This window comes from Gymnoscopelus braueri, assembly GCF_963280865.1.
Source record: "Gymnoscopelus braueri genome assembly, chromosome: 8".
Classification (NCBI taxonomy): Eukaryota; Metazoa; Chordata; class Actinopteri; order Myctophiformes; family Myctophidae; genus Gymnoscopelus; species Gymnoscopelus braueri.
The window spans coordinates 12,862,713-12,879,588 of NC_137609.1; the positions used below are offsets into that span (position 1 = coordinate 12,862,713).

At 40.3% G+C, this 16,876-nt stretch overlaps 1 protein-coding gene across 1 annotated transcript; it reads left to right on the forward strand.

The window, feature by feature from the left end:
* The first annotated feature begins 302 nt into the window (after positions 1 to 302).
* tmem135 (transmembrane protein 135) lies at positions 303 to 11,840 on the forward strand. Its single transcript, XM_080435242.1, has 15 exons — positions 303 to 451; positions 2,051 to 2,178; positions 2,602 to 2,694; positions 3,251 to 3,284; positions 3,536 to 3,601; positions 4,506 to 4,552; positions 5,033 to 5,074; positions 5,289 to 5,474; positions 5,730 to 5,799; positions 7,426 to 7,593; positions 7,849 to 7,912; positions 8,631 to 8,707; positions 10,061 to 10,159; positions 10,848 to 10,915; positions 11,316 to 11,840. The coding sequence occupies exons 1-15, from the start codon at positions 314 to 316 to the stop codon at positions 11,443 to 11,445; spliced, it is 1,410 nt and encodes a 469-aa protein (XP_080291368.1). The 5' UTR covers positions 303 to 313; the 3' UTR covers positions 11,446 to 11,840.
* Positions 11,841 to 16,876: the final 5,036 nt, after the last annotated feature.

The window sequence follows — 16,876 nt, forward strand, 5'->3', positions numbered from 1 at the left end:
TGCTTATTTGGACCTGTTAACTATTGTTGTTGAAACCAGTAGCATTCACATATTTTCATGTCAAGGACCTAGCCCTGAAACATGACTGTCATAACAAGCGTCATGTGAACCATGGCTAGTCAAGGACCCACATTAATATATATTTGTGTTGTGTGTGTAGGCTAGGCTGGCCGAAACTGGCCCCTGTAAAAAGTCAAATTGCCTTCCCTTGGTCTTGTTGTCATAGACCGTGCTTATTTCTCTCGCACAATCTGGCAACGCTGCAGTCAGTCAGCTACAGTAGGGGACGTGAACCACGACCACAGACACAGACATGGCCGCCCTCAGCAAGATACCGCACAGCTGCTACGAGATAGGACATACCTGGAACCCGTCGTGCATTCAGTCGACCCTAGAAGTGACGAGAGGGGCTCTAGAGGTCTCCTTTAAGATCTATGCTCCGCTCTACGTGGTAAGTCCGCCACACACAGACCGTAGACACTGGGCTTTATACTGTAACTGAGCCACAGAAGCTAACGCAGGCTAACCAATAAGTAGGAGACATGTCTGTCTGTCTGTCTGACAGCATAATATGGGCTCAAGTTCATGCATGTGCTGTATGCCAGTGGATCTCAAACTTTTTCATGTCAAGGACCCCCAAAATGATATGTATTTGGCCACGGACCCCCATCTAAAAATATTTTGTTCCAGGGACCCCCCCCCCAGAAGCAAAGATTTGAGTTACAAATGTTCGCTTTAAAAAAATATGTATATTAAAAAAATGTCACACATTTTCAAGATTTTTCAAAAATAGCAGATCTACAAGCTCATAGCACGGCACTCGGTGCCGCGCTATGAGCTTGTATATCTGCTATTTTTGAATAGCCAAAGTATAAAAGGTCATAATTATTCTGAGGTTATATTTACACATTTTGCTGGGTACCCCCTGGAACTCCCTCAAGGACCCCTGGGGGTCCCCGACCCCACTTTGAGAACCAATGCTGTATGCAATTGCATTGACTGCAGCCTGCAGGCCTTCAGAATGTCCCCTAGAACAGTAGTTCTCAAACTTTTTCATGTCATGGACTGGGGGTCCATGATATGTATTTGGCTGCGGACCCCCAATCTCAAAAATATTTTGTGCCAGCACAACTCTTGAGAGTGTACATTATAGGGTCCATATGGTTCCATTTGTACACTCTCTGAGTTACAGACCCATGGGTTCATTTGGTTCCTAACTATCTAACATTTTGCTGGGGACCCCCTGGTACTCCCTCAAGGACCCCTGGGGGACCCCCACTATCACTGAGAACCAGTGCCTTAGATACACCGCGTTAACAATGGCAGCGCTACGATTAATGATGTAACTTTAGGAATACGTCACAAATGGCAAAGTCCAAAATTGTCTTGCAAATTGACTAGTAATAATAATAATAATAATAATAATGAGTGAAAGACATTGAGAAGCATGACATGCTGGCGAGGTGCTGCTCTCTGGTACATGGATGGTGTTTGTACATAATTACAAAAGGATTCAAATCACCACTGTCTGTGTCTGGCTGGATTGTCTAAACCCAGTAACTAGTGCTGCTGCACACACACACAGAACTTCCAGAGGTGCAGGCGAGGTAACTGCCTCGATGGACATTGTGCACTAGCTACAGTACAAGCTCACTTGTGTGAGGTTCAAGTATGAGGGCCAGACACTTTCAAGAGAAAGAAGCAAGCACTCATCAGACGAGGAGTTCGAAGTACATGTGTATTGGGTGCACGGTTCAGGCAGAAATAGTTTCTTAGAAAGCAATACCAGCACTCACTTTCATCCATTTATGATCTTGTTTATTATACTTTTGAGCTGCTGCTGGCTGCTGCTGACTATAATAAACAAGATCCTAAATGGATGAAAGTGAGTGCTGCTGGCCAGACACTTTCACCTACATGCAGTAATTCACTTTTAAGTGGTCAAAGGTCCCAACATAGATTGTAAGGTTGATGCAGCAACTGCTGCTAGATGTCCTCCTGATTAGATTCCAACGCGATAGTAACTGTGGGCCCTGTTTGTGGGTTGCAGATTGCAGCCATCTTGAGGAGAAGGAAAAAGGACTACTATTTGAAGAGGCTTCTGCCTGAGATCTTACAGTCTACTTCATTCCTCGCTGCCAATGGAGGACTCTATATATTCTTCTTCTGCGTTCTCAGGTATGGAGCTCCCACTGTATGTTCCCAATTGCCCTCAATAATCTCCTTATCTCCAATATGCCTCTACACACACACACACACACACACACACACACACACACACACACACACACACACACACTTCTGCATGCTAGCACATACACAATCAGTCACCCATTCAAGGCCTGTCAATGACGCTTGTTTTTCTTGTTGCGAAAGAGCTGTTGATCTGTTGTCCACAGATACCACATTGACTTTTATATGCAATAAGAATAATGTGTATTCAATCAATTGCGCTTTTTTTTTCTTGTTGCAAAAGAGTTGTTGTTCTGTTGTTCACAAATACTAATAATGTACTTTCATGGGCTATTATAATAACATATTCTTATTAAATCAAATGATGTTTTCCTTTTTAATTGATACTAAGTTTTTCCCCACTCTCAGGAAGATGCTTGGAGGTTTCTATCCCTGGTCTACCGGGTTTGGTGCGGCTCTGCCTGCCTCCTATATCTCCATCCTCATCGAACGCAAGAGCAGGTGAGAGGTGCCTGTTTTCTCTCCTTTGTCTATCTTTGTCATCTTCTTGTGCACTCAAAAAATAAGTGGATTGCACATACTTCAGTTTATGCTATTGAATACCTGTTCATATTGTCTTGAAATGTTATCTATGTCCATATATATATATATATATATATATATATATATATATATATATATATATATATAGTACATTCTAAAGATCTTTTTTTTTTTTTTGCAGAAAAGCAGTCGCATACTCAATACAAAATGTAGGCTATTCATCACAAGCTAACATTTGGAACTGACAGCTTTTCCCTTTTCTAATATGTATTTATTTTTGGGGCATTTCTGCTTTGCTGCAATATGGAGGTGAATTAGTAATCTGGCTAATAATGCCCAAGTAGCGTATTTAAAGTCCAGGCTACTTAAATATAGCAGAGACAGGAAAGTGAGGACTGCGACATAGGTCCTGAGGTGGGAATCAAACCCATTACTGTATGTCGCCTGCACATTGACTGGTTGAACCCCTATATATCAGTTTAACATTAGTTTGTCTCTGTTTTCCTACTTTCAGGAGAGGACTACTGACAATATACATGACCAACCTGGTAAGAACCGCTCTTTGTTCTGATCTGTACCTACCAATTGCCTTAGAAATGACTGCAAAACCTTCACCTTTTATCTTTTTATCTAAACTTTTTTTGGTTGGTTGAGAGAGAAGTCTAATTTTGATTGGGTGTTTGAGAGACGTTCCTCGGCTCTCCTCTTACTGTAAAGCTAATCTTATCTGGTGGATGCATTTGAATTTTTAATAGACCGCTTTTCCTGTGTAAATATGCATTTGTAATCTTGCTGGCAGGCCACTGAGACATTGTTCCGCATGGCAGTGACGCGAGGCATCATCAACCCCCTCAAACATGGAGAGGTAAGGTGGTGGCGAGTGAGGTGTTGTACTGTGTCAGATCAAAACAGAGTACAAAGGTATACATCAGTTGTTAACACAAAGAAGTTGTCTTGGCACTTGCCAAGAAGAAGCCATTCGCTTTGGTTCTTGGGTAGAAGGAATTTGTCTTGGCGGTTGGCACGTTATGAGGAATTTGATTTGGCACTTGTTGCAGAAATAACTCGACATGAAACAAATACAACTCACCTATTAGGCCTCCCTACAAAGCGCACATTGGTCTCAGTGAAACGGGACCTTTCAGAACGTAGCATTGACAATGTTCCAGTAGACTAGACAAGTACACACTACACAGCACGGCCAAAAATAGATTTTTGGAAAAAGAACACAAAGTTAGATGTCAGTGTAGTTTAGTTTTTTTTTTGTCATTTACAGTAGCTCTTATCCAGAGCGAATTGAAAATATTGCAACTTAAATAGAGTTGATGTATTGACCATTGGTTCTCAAAGCCACTTTATCCATTTATATGTTGGCTAATGGCTATTCAAAAATAGCAGATATACAAGCTCACAGCGTGTCACTTTGTGCAGTGCTGCGAGCTTGTATATCTGCTATTGAAAAGATTTGAAACATTTTATATGATTTAGGTGTTTTTTGGGTTGTTTTTTACATAAATCTCTTCTGGTGGTCCCTGGCAAAAATGGGGGATCCGTGGCCAAACACATAATTTTGGGGGCCCACTGTTGTAGACATTCTAACAGTGTCAGGGTGAGGGACTTGAACCAAGTACCCTCAGAATGTGAGCCCCTGGGTCTATTACTGTTTGTCCAACAAACACCTGTGTGTGTGTGTGTGTGTGTGTGTGTGTGTGTGTGTGTCCGTATTGCACCTGTTGTGTCTGATGCTATCCGTTTCTGTCCCTCTGCAGGTGCTCTTGTTCTGCATAACGGCATCACTTTACATGTATTTCTTCAGGTAAGCGGGACAATGAGGACAGATGCTTTCTGGTGAATTGTTTGGTTAGGTTTATCAAAAGCCTGGAAGCAACAACTGCCATTTAACCAGTTTAGGCATGTTACACCGATACGTTGTTGTACCTTTCAAGCTGGGAACGTCTCTCTTTGTCATTTTGCTGTCGTGCAGAAACCTCTCATCTCCATATTTTAACTTCTTGTGTTTTTTCGTAAATTAATGCCCTACTTGATCATACTACAGCGTCACACAAAAGTATAAAAAATATGATACGCGAAATTACGCGTTTTGAGCATGTAGATCTGCTATTTTTGCTATTTTTGAATTTGAATCCTGAAAAGGCACAGTTTTGGACATATGAGGTTTCCACCCGACAGACGATACATAGCAAAATCGTTTTTATTTTTTAAAGTTTTTCAGAAAAGTTTTTTAGAATCTGCCTCAGGTCTGGTTAATGCTTGTCTTGGGTTTTTGTCTTTCCAGGAGTAAAGACGGTCTCAACGGCTTTGCATTTTCTGCGTTAAAGTAAGTTATTAACCTCACCATTGATTTTTAAACCAGTGGCTTTTATCTTCTTGTTTGATTGCTGCTGGTTTTATCTTCCACCATAATGGCATTGAACTCATTCCTAAAATCCAAATTGGATACAAAGAAACCTAATCGGATTCTGGGACACCGCACAAGAGCAGAGGATCACTGCACTATACTGCGGTTTTTATTCATTTATTTATTCCATCAGGTTCATCGTTGGGAAGGAAGAGATTCCTAGTCACTCCATCACACCAGAGCAAAGTTCCCACATGCCCTCAGAGAGGATTGCTGCTATAGAGACTGAGATATCAGAGATATCACGAGAGGCACAAGAACGCCCTGGCTCCAGCAGGAAAGATCTGCTTGCCTGCACTAGACGGCTGCTAGAATCAATGTGAGGGAGTACACACCGTTCATTTATCATGGACTTGATTATGTAGATTATGCACTCACAATAGTCACAAGCACAGTGAGCACAGTGACACAATAGAGCTTATGATATTGTAAACGTTATTGTCATTACATTATTGTACACTGATATCATTTTCATGTGCTTCCTTGTGTCTCTTTATCACACATAATCAAGCATATGCAAACATGATGTGCGCAGTTGTAAAGTTATTGTATCTGTTATTTTTCTTGAATCCAGATGCAAGCGAGGGCCCAGGCATAGATGTTGTAAACATTACCAGGACAACTGCATCGCCTACTGTGTCAAAGTAAGAGCATTCCTTATTTATTGATCACCCGGTTGATGCCATGATTGATGCAACATTTTTCAGTGTAGTTTGAACTCAGTATTTACTGTAGTTGCTGTCCTATAGGGCTTAGCAGTTTCGGCCACTTCCTGGTTCCACTTCAAAATACTCAATGCATTTTTCCCATTGACATTTCCAAAAATATTTATATCAATTAATTTAAGCCTAGAATCAAGCCATCCAGGGTCCTGGTGAATCATGACCATTAAACATTTCTTTCTGTGATTTATTTTATTTTATATTTAATTATATGATATACTATATTTAACACATTGAGTGCCAGGTTTTTTTTAAAACAGGGTACTCACAGTGCCTGGATTTTTAACATTTTTTGAACGTTTTTCAAGTAGTCACAAAATATTTTCAGTGATCACCGTCCTCACGGTGACCCCCTCATTACACACACAGGGGTCTCGTACAATCGGGGGAAAAACATTAGGTAATCCGTTCCATAGTTGCAGCCAGTTGAAAATAGTCGAAAATAGTCAAAAATACATAATTTAAAAAAAATGTACACAGGAGCCGAGATACAGGCTTTTGAAGTCATAAGTTAACCAGGAAGTGGATTGGAGTCTAAATCTTCGAAAAATGATATCTCCTGGTGCTGTGAAGGAAATTTTTTTTTTTTTCTTTTTTTTAAAATATTTTTTCTCAAAAACGGTCCGGACCGTTTTTGGCACTCCTCGTTTGGATTATGAAAAACGGTCCGGACCGTTTTTGGCACTCAATGTGTTAACACCTTTACCGCCGGGCCCGTAGTTCTACGGGCCGTTAAATCCAACGGTTAAGCGCCGAGCCCGTAGTCCTACGGGCTGCGGTCTTTTCGCGCATGCGCGGTCCGGGTGCACTTTCGGAATTTTTTTGATCCACTTCCGTTTCCGGTTTGATGACAGGAAATAGAATTATTTGGGATCCGGTTTCGACGATCACGCCCGCTCCCATTCTACAGACGAAACTGAAACTCAATTCTCTTCCTGTAGTTTTTTCTCCTCGCATTTCACTGTTTAACGTAATCCGCTCTAACTACAGTCATGGAAGTCCGTTTGACATGCGGTCTTCACTGGGAGATACAGGGAGATCTCGCGGACGTAAACAGACCGTTCACGGCTCAATCTTAAGGATTTTAACAAGATCTATGGCGACATGAAAAAAACAAAAAAACAACAAAAACACCTTGGCAGGTGAGTACATTATTATGAGATTAACCTCTGGCGGTGGATGTGTTAATAAATACCCTTTGTTTTGCCGTTTTCAAAAAAGTTTTTTCACAGAATCAAACGTTTTATGGTCATTATTCACCAGGACCCTGGATGGCTTGATTCTAGGCTTAAAATAATTGATATAAATATTTTTGGAAATGTCAATGGGAAAAATGCATTGAGTATTTTTAAGTGGAACCAGGAAGTGGCCGCAACTGCTATGCCCTATAACGCTAAGGTCACAGGCTCAACTCCCACTGCAGTCATGGTGAAGTGTGGTTGAGCAGGGCACCCAACCCCCACCTACCTACCCACTCACTTACTTTCTAAGTCAACTTAATGCAACTGTAAACCTAAATGTATATTTTATTTCATTTATCATGTCTAGGGTTTTGTCAGGATGTTCAGCGTGGGCTACCTGATCCAATGCTGCCTCAAAATCCCCTCTGCCTGCAGGCAGGTGTTCACCAAGCCCTCCCGCCTCCCCTCGCTCTTCTACAACAAGGAGAACTTCCAGCTCGGAGCCTTCCTGGGTTCTTTTGTCAGTATATATAAGGTAGGTTTTTCCTCACACTCCACTCTTTTAAAAGAATGGAATCTACTGTACACTCGAATACAGAGAATATTCAAACAAAATTATGATAATGGTGTGAAGAACCTATTGCACATTTCATCAACAAGAAACCTGAATGCAACATATTGTTTTGTATTCTTTCTTTAAGCTGAAAATGATGTATTATTCACAACAGTCTCCTTTCACCCAAATGCTAATGAGAGAGTCAGTCTTCAATTAAACTCTCTTTTAACTCAGGGAACGAGCTGCTTGTTGCGTTGGATGCGTAACCTTGACGATGAGCTCCATGCAATCATAGCTGGTAAGTCACAGCATCATTAACTGTCCAATTAAATCCTTTTTCTTTTCTTCAAGACCAGGAGTCACATTTATCAAGGGTGTGTACACTTAAAAATGATGCTGTGCAAATATCTTCACAAAGTTGGGAAGGTACAATATGCACTCAGTGTGATCTGTGTTCTGACCGTCACCTGATCAAGAACAGGTGTATGTATCTTTTTCTACATCTGAAAAACTCGTGTATGCAAAAAAATGTATATGCATCCATTTTGTGTGCATGTTGCACATAGCACATATGGCCCCAGGCCTCTTTACAGGAATTCTCAGGAGATTTGAGCTATTTCTCCCTCTCTCTCCCTCTCTCTCTCTGTTTATCTCTCTCTTTCTCGCACTCTGTCGTCTCACTCACTCTCCCCCTCCTCTCTCTCTGGTTCTCCTTCTCACTCTATCTACAGACTCAAAACTGTACAACAGCAGCTCAGAAAGTGTGGTTATTATGCAGTAGGATTGTTTGTGTGGAGAGGCTGTAATTGTCCAAGATTTTTCCAAAGCAGGTTATTATTATGTCTGCGGTGTGCCTCACTCATGGACAGATTTTGACCAAATGTGCACATTATACTGTATTTACTGAAATAAATCAGACATCCTAGATTTTATATATGCAAAGCACATATTGAACTCGATTAACCGATTATATAATTATTTCTCTCTCTCCCTCTCACTCACTCCCTTTCCTAAAGGATTCCTGGCAGGCATGTCAATGTTCTTCTACAAAAGCACATCGATATCTATGTACCTCTTCTCCAAGCTGGTGGAGGTAAGAGAAAGCTTTGCATACATTTTGCATTGTTTCTGTTACATGACGGAAACATCAGCCGCTATCCACATCAAGAGCAAATCATGCTGTTGAGAAGCTCCTTGATAAGTATTAATGTAACATTTACCAAAACTATGGAAAAAATATGTTCCTCTTCCTGGAACGTGCTTTAAATAATATTTAAAGCATTTTGTTTAGATTTGACTATTTCAATCCTGTATAAATGGGCAGTTTAACACTTGCGTGACGGCATTTAGTCACGTCACCGATCATCCTTGGAAAATTATTAGTTAGACATTAGACCTCATCGAGTTAATAATGGATGTGCCGACAGGACAGATGGACAGAGATGGGGCCGTCAGACCATTATGGTTACAATTTAGCCTCCACTCTCTGGAGTTAAAAATTGATAAATGAACACTGGGGATTTTAGGGCGGCGTGCTCTGAGGGGCTGACAGACAGAATTATGAGGGTCCACAGTCAGTCATCTCTTGAGTTAAAAAATCATAAATAAACACTGAGTATATTTTAGTGTGCAGTGTGGCGTGCGCTGAGGTGAGAGAGAGGTGAGACAGACAGACAGTCAGTCACAGACAGACAGATATGGACAGAAATGAATGAAGTTAAGTTCAGAGATGCCAATTGTAGGAGGTAAGGTCATTACACACCGGCGATTATGCGAATATACGCAAAATTCGGATGCGGTCCGAATAAATAAAAGACGCGTTTTCGCTCCGTGAAACGGATGTGGAAGCTTGCATTAACTTTATAAGGTTTAAAAAAAAATAACGTATTATTCGCATGAAAAAAACGCCCCCGGTGTGTAAGGACCTTTTATAGTCGTTTTAAACACAACGTTTTAGTTGCGCAACCAAGTAGGATACGAGCAAGATATTTGATTTGGCTGTCATCTGAATTGCACGGCGGGATAAACTGTTCTAGTAGCATTCGAGTTGACCGTGAAAAACTACACCTTATAACTTTACACACATGTTTGACAAAGCAGCTATGATCCCATTAACTATAATAATGACACATCTCCAGGTGGTCGTGTGAAGACATGCCCTCCTTGGGGGAGAGTGGGGGAGACCGGTCAATGTAACCTAAAATTAACGCTCGGGATGGTATCAAGGTGCCATATTTAGTTTTTAGAAAACGTTTCAGATAAATAAAAACTAGATAATTTCAATGGAATATTTAGGAAAAGTCAGGGAAGCGGGGCCTTCTGAGAGCTTCCTAATTTTCTTAACATTTTCAAAATTGGCCAGGTCGGCGCTCAGTCAAGTGTGTGTTAACTGCATGTGTCAGCCTGGTATTTGTAACAGTTGTGTTTGATGTTTGTCCCTCTACAGACCATGTACTTCAAGGGTATTGAGGCTGGCCACTTCCCCTATTTCCCTCAAGCCGATACCTTCATATATGCCATCTCCACTGCCATTTGCTTTCAGGCTGTAAGTAATAAAAGCACACATGCACATAATGATATTCTTTCATGCTCAGGACAACTTACAATATTGTCTTCAGGCCAGGAAAGCATTTCTTTGAACCCTTTTTTTTAGGACTCTAAGAATGGCAATGTACTGTAGGTCCATCCATCCGACTCTCTGCCCGTCACTTTGGTCCCAAACAACATATCTTGAAAACTATGACTGGATTGCCATGGAATTTACTGTTCATTGTTATGACCTTTCCTCTAGTGCCAAAACCTCCACTTGTTTTCTGTTAGGCATTTGTAACTTTTCATGCTTTGTGCTTTGTGTTTCATTGTAAAGCTTTTGCTGTTGCCTTGCCAGGTCTCCCTCGAAAAACACATGTTTTAATAGCGGTGACTATGCTGGTTAAATAAAGCAAGTCCAGTGAATATACAATATCTGCCCAGTTTCCATTCCACTTTTTGTCCCACACTCCCACTAAGGGTTTTTTGTAGTCCCACTAAGGATGTTCTTCACAGTCACAGTGGCTGATGGTTTCCATAATTCGTCATCCATGTATATGATTTTACATGCCAAGCATGGTTTCAAAATGGAACAGGACTCTTGAATGGTAACTGGTTGGACAGTGTAGACTAACATAGCAGCATTAGTGAGGTGCCTCGTGTTAATGTCCCTTCCTGACTTTATTACTCACACCAACTCACAGGCCGTGATGGAAGTGCAGAACCTTCGACCGTCGTACTGGAAGTTCCTCCTGCGATTGACCCAGGGCAGGTATGTTAATATGCACTTTGTATATTCATTTTTATATTGTATGTGTGAGTGTTAAATGTTTGGTTTCCCACGTGGGAGATCTGGGTTTCAATCCAGGTTTCCCTTGCATTTCTTCCTTTTTAGTAGTGGGTTGGTGAATGTAGAAGAGTATAATAGAGAAAGACAAGTGGATAAGATGAAAATAGTGTGCCAGCATTGTTCAGTGTAGCGATCAGGTATGCCGCTGGCAACACGTCAAACATGTTGGCTCATTTGAAACGCCACCTGGCAAACGTGAATTTGTCCATTTGATTCAGACTGTGGGAGAAAGTATAAAGCTGTATCCATAATGTATCACAATTAATATACAGTAGTTGACAAAAATATGACAATAGAATCTCTATTCCTTTCCTGTGTTTAGGTTTGCTACGATGAACCGGAAGGTGCTGGATGTATTTGGAACCCAGGCTTCTAGGGATTTTAAAGGCTTCGTGCCCAAACTGGACCCCCGTTATACCACTATGCCAGGAGCTGACATTACACTGGGCTGACCTGGTACAAGGCTTAGGGATAGGGGTGTGTGGTGCAGGAGGGAGCAAGGGGGTCTGGGACTCCAGGACCCCCTGTTCTCCAACCCCTTGGCTTCAGTGTTAACATCCATATCAAACGAGCAGCACAGAGTCTTATTATGAAGACCGGTTTGAAAGGTTTTTGGAAGCTGTAATGGCAGCTCAGAAATTGTAGTTATGTATAGAGAGGCTGTAATTGTACAGATTTATCCAAAACAGACTATTAATACTTATTATTTTGCAGTATTGTCTGCTGTGTGCCTCGCACATATAAAATTTACAGAACACACACACACACACACACACACACACACACACACACACACACACACACACACACACACACACACACACACACACACACACACACACACACACACATACGGGTAACTGCTAAAATAAGTCCAAATTAAGAAGAGATGATTTATTTTGTTTTTTTACTTTTACATTTAATTCCCTGAGATCCACAAATGCTGCCTTTGTTGCAGTTCCTAAATCCAGATTATGGAACAAAGGGGATGGAGCCTTTGCCATCAGGGCCCCTACTTTAGTGTACAGTCAGCGCTGGAACCGGTGGTTTTAATACCTGGATGTCCCTCCGATGTACTGTGGGAAATTTTTTCAGGGACGTTTTGCCATTTCGTGCGACAGGTTGTGTTTATGCAAGTTCACTCAGAGAGGGATTACAGAGGTGTTGGCACCTCCTGCAGGTTGACTCGTGACATAGTGCATAACCTAATCAGCCAACGTCTCTTCAAAACTATTGGTGCTTTCCTTGCTGGCAGAATGCGGAAACAAAACTAAATATATTATGCCCACCTTGAATGTCTGACCGCCTTCTGACCAATCACATTGTCCAAACGTTATTTGGCGAGTCAGAACATCTCGGAGGTGCAAGAACAGCCAAACACAGTTTTGAGGGCCACTGCCGAAGTTCTAAATGACGTCATTTTGTAGTTACAGTATAGCCTACCCTGTCCAAACAAACTTTTAGAAGTCTGTTGAAGTATGTAGTGGCCTTTGTTGTACTCGAGTGCATTGTTGTCTTTAATTTTGCAAAGCACTTAAACCCTGTTTCAGAGAGTTGCTTGTTTTATTTTAGAAGTTACCTGTAAGTAGGTGGGTGGCGTGCTTGGCCAAGTCTGTGAGTTTATCATAATTGCCTTCATTTTGATGGGTTAGACCAATATTCATGATTCATTTTGCAATATGAATATACAGACTCGAGTGTGATTTTCACTAGGACTGACAAGGTGAAATTGTTTGAAATCAGCACTCACTCAGGATCATTTGTGTGGCATAATGTAATAAAATGTGTAAATGCTTAGCCTTACTGAACATTGCTATTCTGTACAGTCCAAAAGACCCCACGAGTTACTTGTGCAGCCTGAGTTCATCTGGTTGTAATTCTAAATCGGTTAAGCACAGAGGTGAAAAGTATCTAGTTATCACAACTAGGGTTTCTTTCTTTCTAAAGAAAGTCTGTACTTTCTTTACCTCTACTGAGGTTTTTTTTTAAAAAGTGATGTAAATGTATCAAGTACAATAAGAACAAGAAGTGAAAGCAGTTCAGAACTGCTGCTCTGCCAGAGGAATACCACAATGATAGATGCCTAAATTCAGGAGTAACTCCCGTCATTTTGTTTGAGCTCATGAAAGCCCCAGAATTTCTGTGGATTATTGCCCAAGAGTAGCAAGTATTTTCTACCAACACACTGCTCACTTTATTTTTTGATTAATTATAGATATACTGTATGTGGTATGTCTCTTAATTTTATTTTTGACACTTAAGTGATTATTTTGAATAGTGATACTGTAGGCTAATGGTTATAATTATAAAACTTCCTGTCAGTTTGGTGTATGCATTGAAGTAACAATAAACGGTGAAGATGAGCAAAGGCTCATGTTGCCACCATTATTTACATTTTGATTATATAAAATATCAAAGCTACAATTGTGTTCCTTTACTAACACACACATTATCCGGCCACAATGGGACTGTACTCCAGGTACCTGGGAGATTATTGCAGGTGGTTTAATTGTAGAAAGGTTCAACCATTTGTGTCGTCCTGTCTGTAAACTAAGTCTTTAGGGGGTTGATGCTTAAATGGAAGTTTACTAATTACACAAAATGAATTATCCATTCCCTCAACTGACTACTGACTGGTGATTGTGAAAAGAAAAAAAAACACACCCTGCAACAAAACTCTTGTGTAGAATGTAGGAGAGATGTTTTAAATGAAGCAATATATATACGTACAAACCACAGCAAATGTATCATACATCATTATCAGAACAATTGGGATGTAAATGTTTGTAATTTATGTACAAAAAATAATCATTGACTTTATAATAAAACATTTTGTTCACTCCTAGTGTGTGTGCCAGTGTTATAAACGTACAAGTGAAGTAATTAATCTTTTAGCCTATGTCTGTCTATTTTATGTAATTTTTTGGGGCTTTTTTACAAGAGCAAGATCAGTAGACTAATTAAGGTCCTGAGTCCAAACCTGTCTTTGGGACTTTATGTGTGGACTTTGCATGTTGTGTTCGTGTGGGGTTCCTTCCACCCCAAAAAACTAGTATGTGCCCTTGAGCAAAGAGCTGGTCTCTGGTACCCAGATACTCCTAATAGTTGGGTCAAATGCAGAGGATGAAATACCCCATCATCGATACAATACAACAAACTTAACAGGCTGCTACAATATAGGCATTAAGTATTGAAATAGTGAGTCAGTGTATTGTATAGATTTAGAATAGAATTATTACTAATATTAGGACTATACTATATTATACTAATATTCTGCATAGCTGCATAAGTAAATAGCCACACAAATACAACTAAAAGTGATTAGACATGAGATAATGTAATATTGAAGTTAGGCCAGAAGGACTACTGTATGTGGCTTACAATAAATGATGCTTAAACGCTGCAACTGACGAGCACATCAACTATGTGCACAATACAGTATGATTGATCAGATTTGGAAGTAGATGGACAGTCTACATCAGTGGTTCTCAACCAGTTGTCCGGGGACCACCAGTTGTCCTTGAGGGGGTTCCAGGGGGTCCCCAGACAAATGAATAGTTAGGAACCAAATTGACCCTTGTGTGTCTGTAACTCTGAGAGTGTACAAATGGAACCAAATGGACCCTAACGGGTCAATTGTGTTCCATTTGTACACTCTCAGAGTTAAATGAACACTGATGATGATACTACAGTGTAGATTGGGACCCCCCCAATAAATCAAAAATGGTTGAGTCCCTGGCATATCTTTTCAAATGGGGATCCATGTGTGTCAATTTGGGGGTCCTTGACGCAGAAAAGGTTGAAAACCACTGGTCTACATGATTGTATTTGATGCTGATACAAAGACGCTTTGACATGGACACCTGTCACACTGACACTAAAAAGCATGGGTTTCCGAGGCTACACTGACACTGACCAGTGAAGGTGAAACCCCATAGAACAGCCTGTGGAGGTTGAATGCTGTGAATCTGACCTGACCACTACATTACCACTACATTACCAAGGGAGTTGTGGATTTGTGGTCAGCCAGGGCTTACATCAGACCATGTAGGCGGTTTCACAAATCTGAGTGGAGCAGGAAGTGGCCTTGGTGAGAGAGAAAGGATACCATCAGACACCAAAGTATAAATATCCATCACTTGACTCACTGGATTATCCATGGTTCCTGGTTCAATACTTATTATTACATAGTTGCAGTGGTGTAAAGTTACTAAGTACATTTACTCAAGTACTGTACTTAAGTACAATTTTGAGGTACTTTTACTTTACTGGAGTATTTCCAATTGTCTATACTTTTACTTCTACTCCACTACATCTCAGAGGCAAATATTGTACTTTTACTCCACAACAATCATTTGAAAACCTTAGTTACTAGTTACTTTACAGATTTAAAGTATTACATTATAAAACATACATTTAGTTCCACTTTAGCCCTATTTTATACCTAGGCTATTTGAAAATAGCCGATCTACAAGCTCACAACGCGTCGCATCACGACACGTTGTGAGCTTGTAGATCGGCTATTTTCAAACACTTTTGTACTTTTACTTTTGGTACTTTAAGTACATTTTGATGCCAATACTTTTCTACTTTTACTCAAGTCAATTTTGAATTCTGGACTTGTACTTGTAACAGAGTACTTCTACATTGCAGCATTGATACTTTTACTTAAGTAAAACATTTTCCCACCACTGCTGTTTGCTGAGGCAATGTGGTTTCTGATGTTCGGCTGTGCTGAGTGGACCATTTCCAGCCAGAAATGTCAGGTGTCCATTAGCCTATGATTGTTGGTACAATGTGGCCTCAGAAGTCCTGAGAGGACCGGTTCAAGCAAGCAGTCAGTTGTCTCTTTAGCCTATGATTGGTGACACGGCACACTCTCTGAGCTGCTGAGTGGGACGTTTCAAGCCAGCAGGGTCAGCCGTCCTATTAGGCTGTTGTTATTGAGACTAATGGTGAGGTTGGAAATTATTGGGTGAGATGATGTTGGATGATGTACGGTAATTGTAAGCTATCTTGCCCTTGTGGTTCAACCAGATAATAATGTGTCCTACACAGGAACAGACTTCATCACAATGTCACAGGTTTGAACCGGCTCATGGCCTGAATTGCATGTCATCATCCTCCCTCTTTCTCATAGAAGCCTAATGTCTAATAGAGCAGAAATGCATTAAAACTAAGTCATCCAAATGTGGTTGACCTATCAATGACATTTATGTCAGGTATAGCACATTTATTTTTAAAGTTTTCTGTGGCCTGCCGTGCAGTAGATAGCTTTTTAAATGCCCTGCCAAACTTATAGTTTTTTATTTGTTTGTTTGCTTATTTATTGTTGTATTTTGTATATAATAATGCCTTTATAGCTGTATAACTGTTTTCAAAAGGTCAACACAAATAGCATATTTCCTTACTATCACCTTGAGAATGGAATAATCTACAAAAAAAAAGAAAATATAGAAGAAAAGAAGGACAAAAATGCATTTAAGGGCATCATATAGGATGTGCTGAAGGAGGATGTTAGTGGCTTTATTGTAATTTGTAATTTTTTATCTGCCTGTGCCTTTTAATTTGTTGTGATCGGTGTTGTGTTTTTACATGGTTGCTACCTTGGCAGGTCTCTCTTGTAAAAGAGATGTCTGGACTCACTGGTAAAAAAGGTACAATAAAAATAAATACATATTTCTGCTCGTATCAGGAATATTTGGAATAACTGACCTGTTTTCCATGTTCTTTATTTCTATCTATTTCTATGATCTTTCCTTTCTTGACTATGTGAGCTTGTTAGTACGAAAAGTTATTTCACCCACTTTTTTTTCTTTTTAAATACCTCCAGAAGATATTGGGATGATTTTTCAGCGACTATATGTTCCTGCAATATGTTGT

Bases quoted from the DNA above. Each gene is read 5' to 3' on its own strand.
- tmem135 (XM_080435242.1), top strand. From the start codon at position 314: ATGGCCGCCCTCAGCAAGATACCGCACAGCTGCTACGAGATAGGACAT. The intron at 7,594-7,848 runs GTAGGTTTTTCC...CTTTTAACTCAG, and splicing joins CTTTTGTCAGTATATATAAG to GGAACGAGCTGCTTGTTGCG. The intron at 10,916-11,315 runs GTATGTTAATAT...TCCTGTGTTTAG, and splicing joins CTGCGATTGACCCAGGGCAG to GTTTGCTACGATGAACCGGA.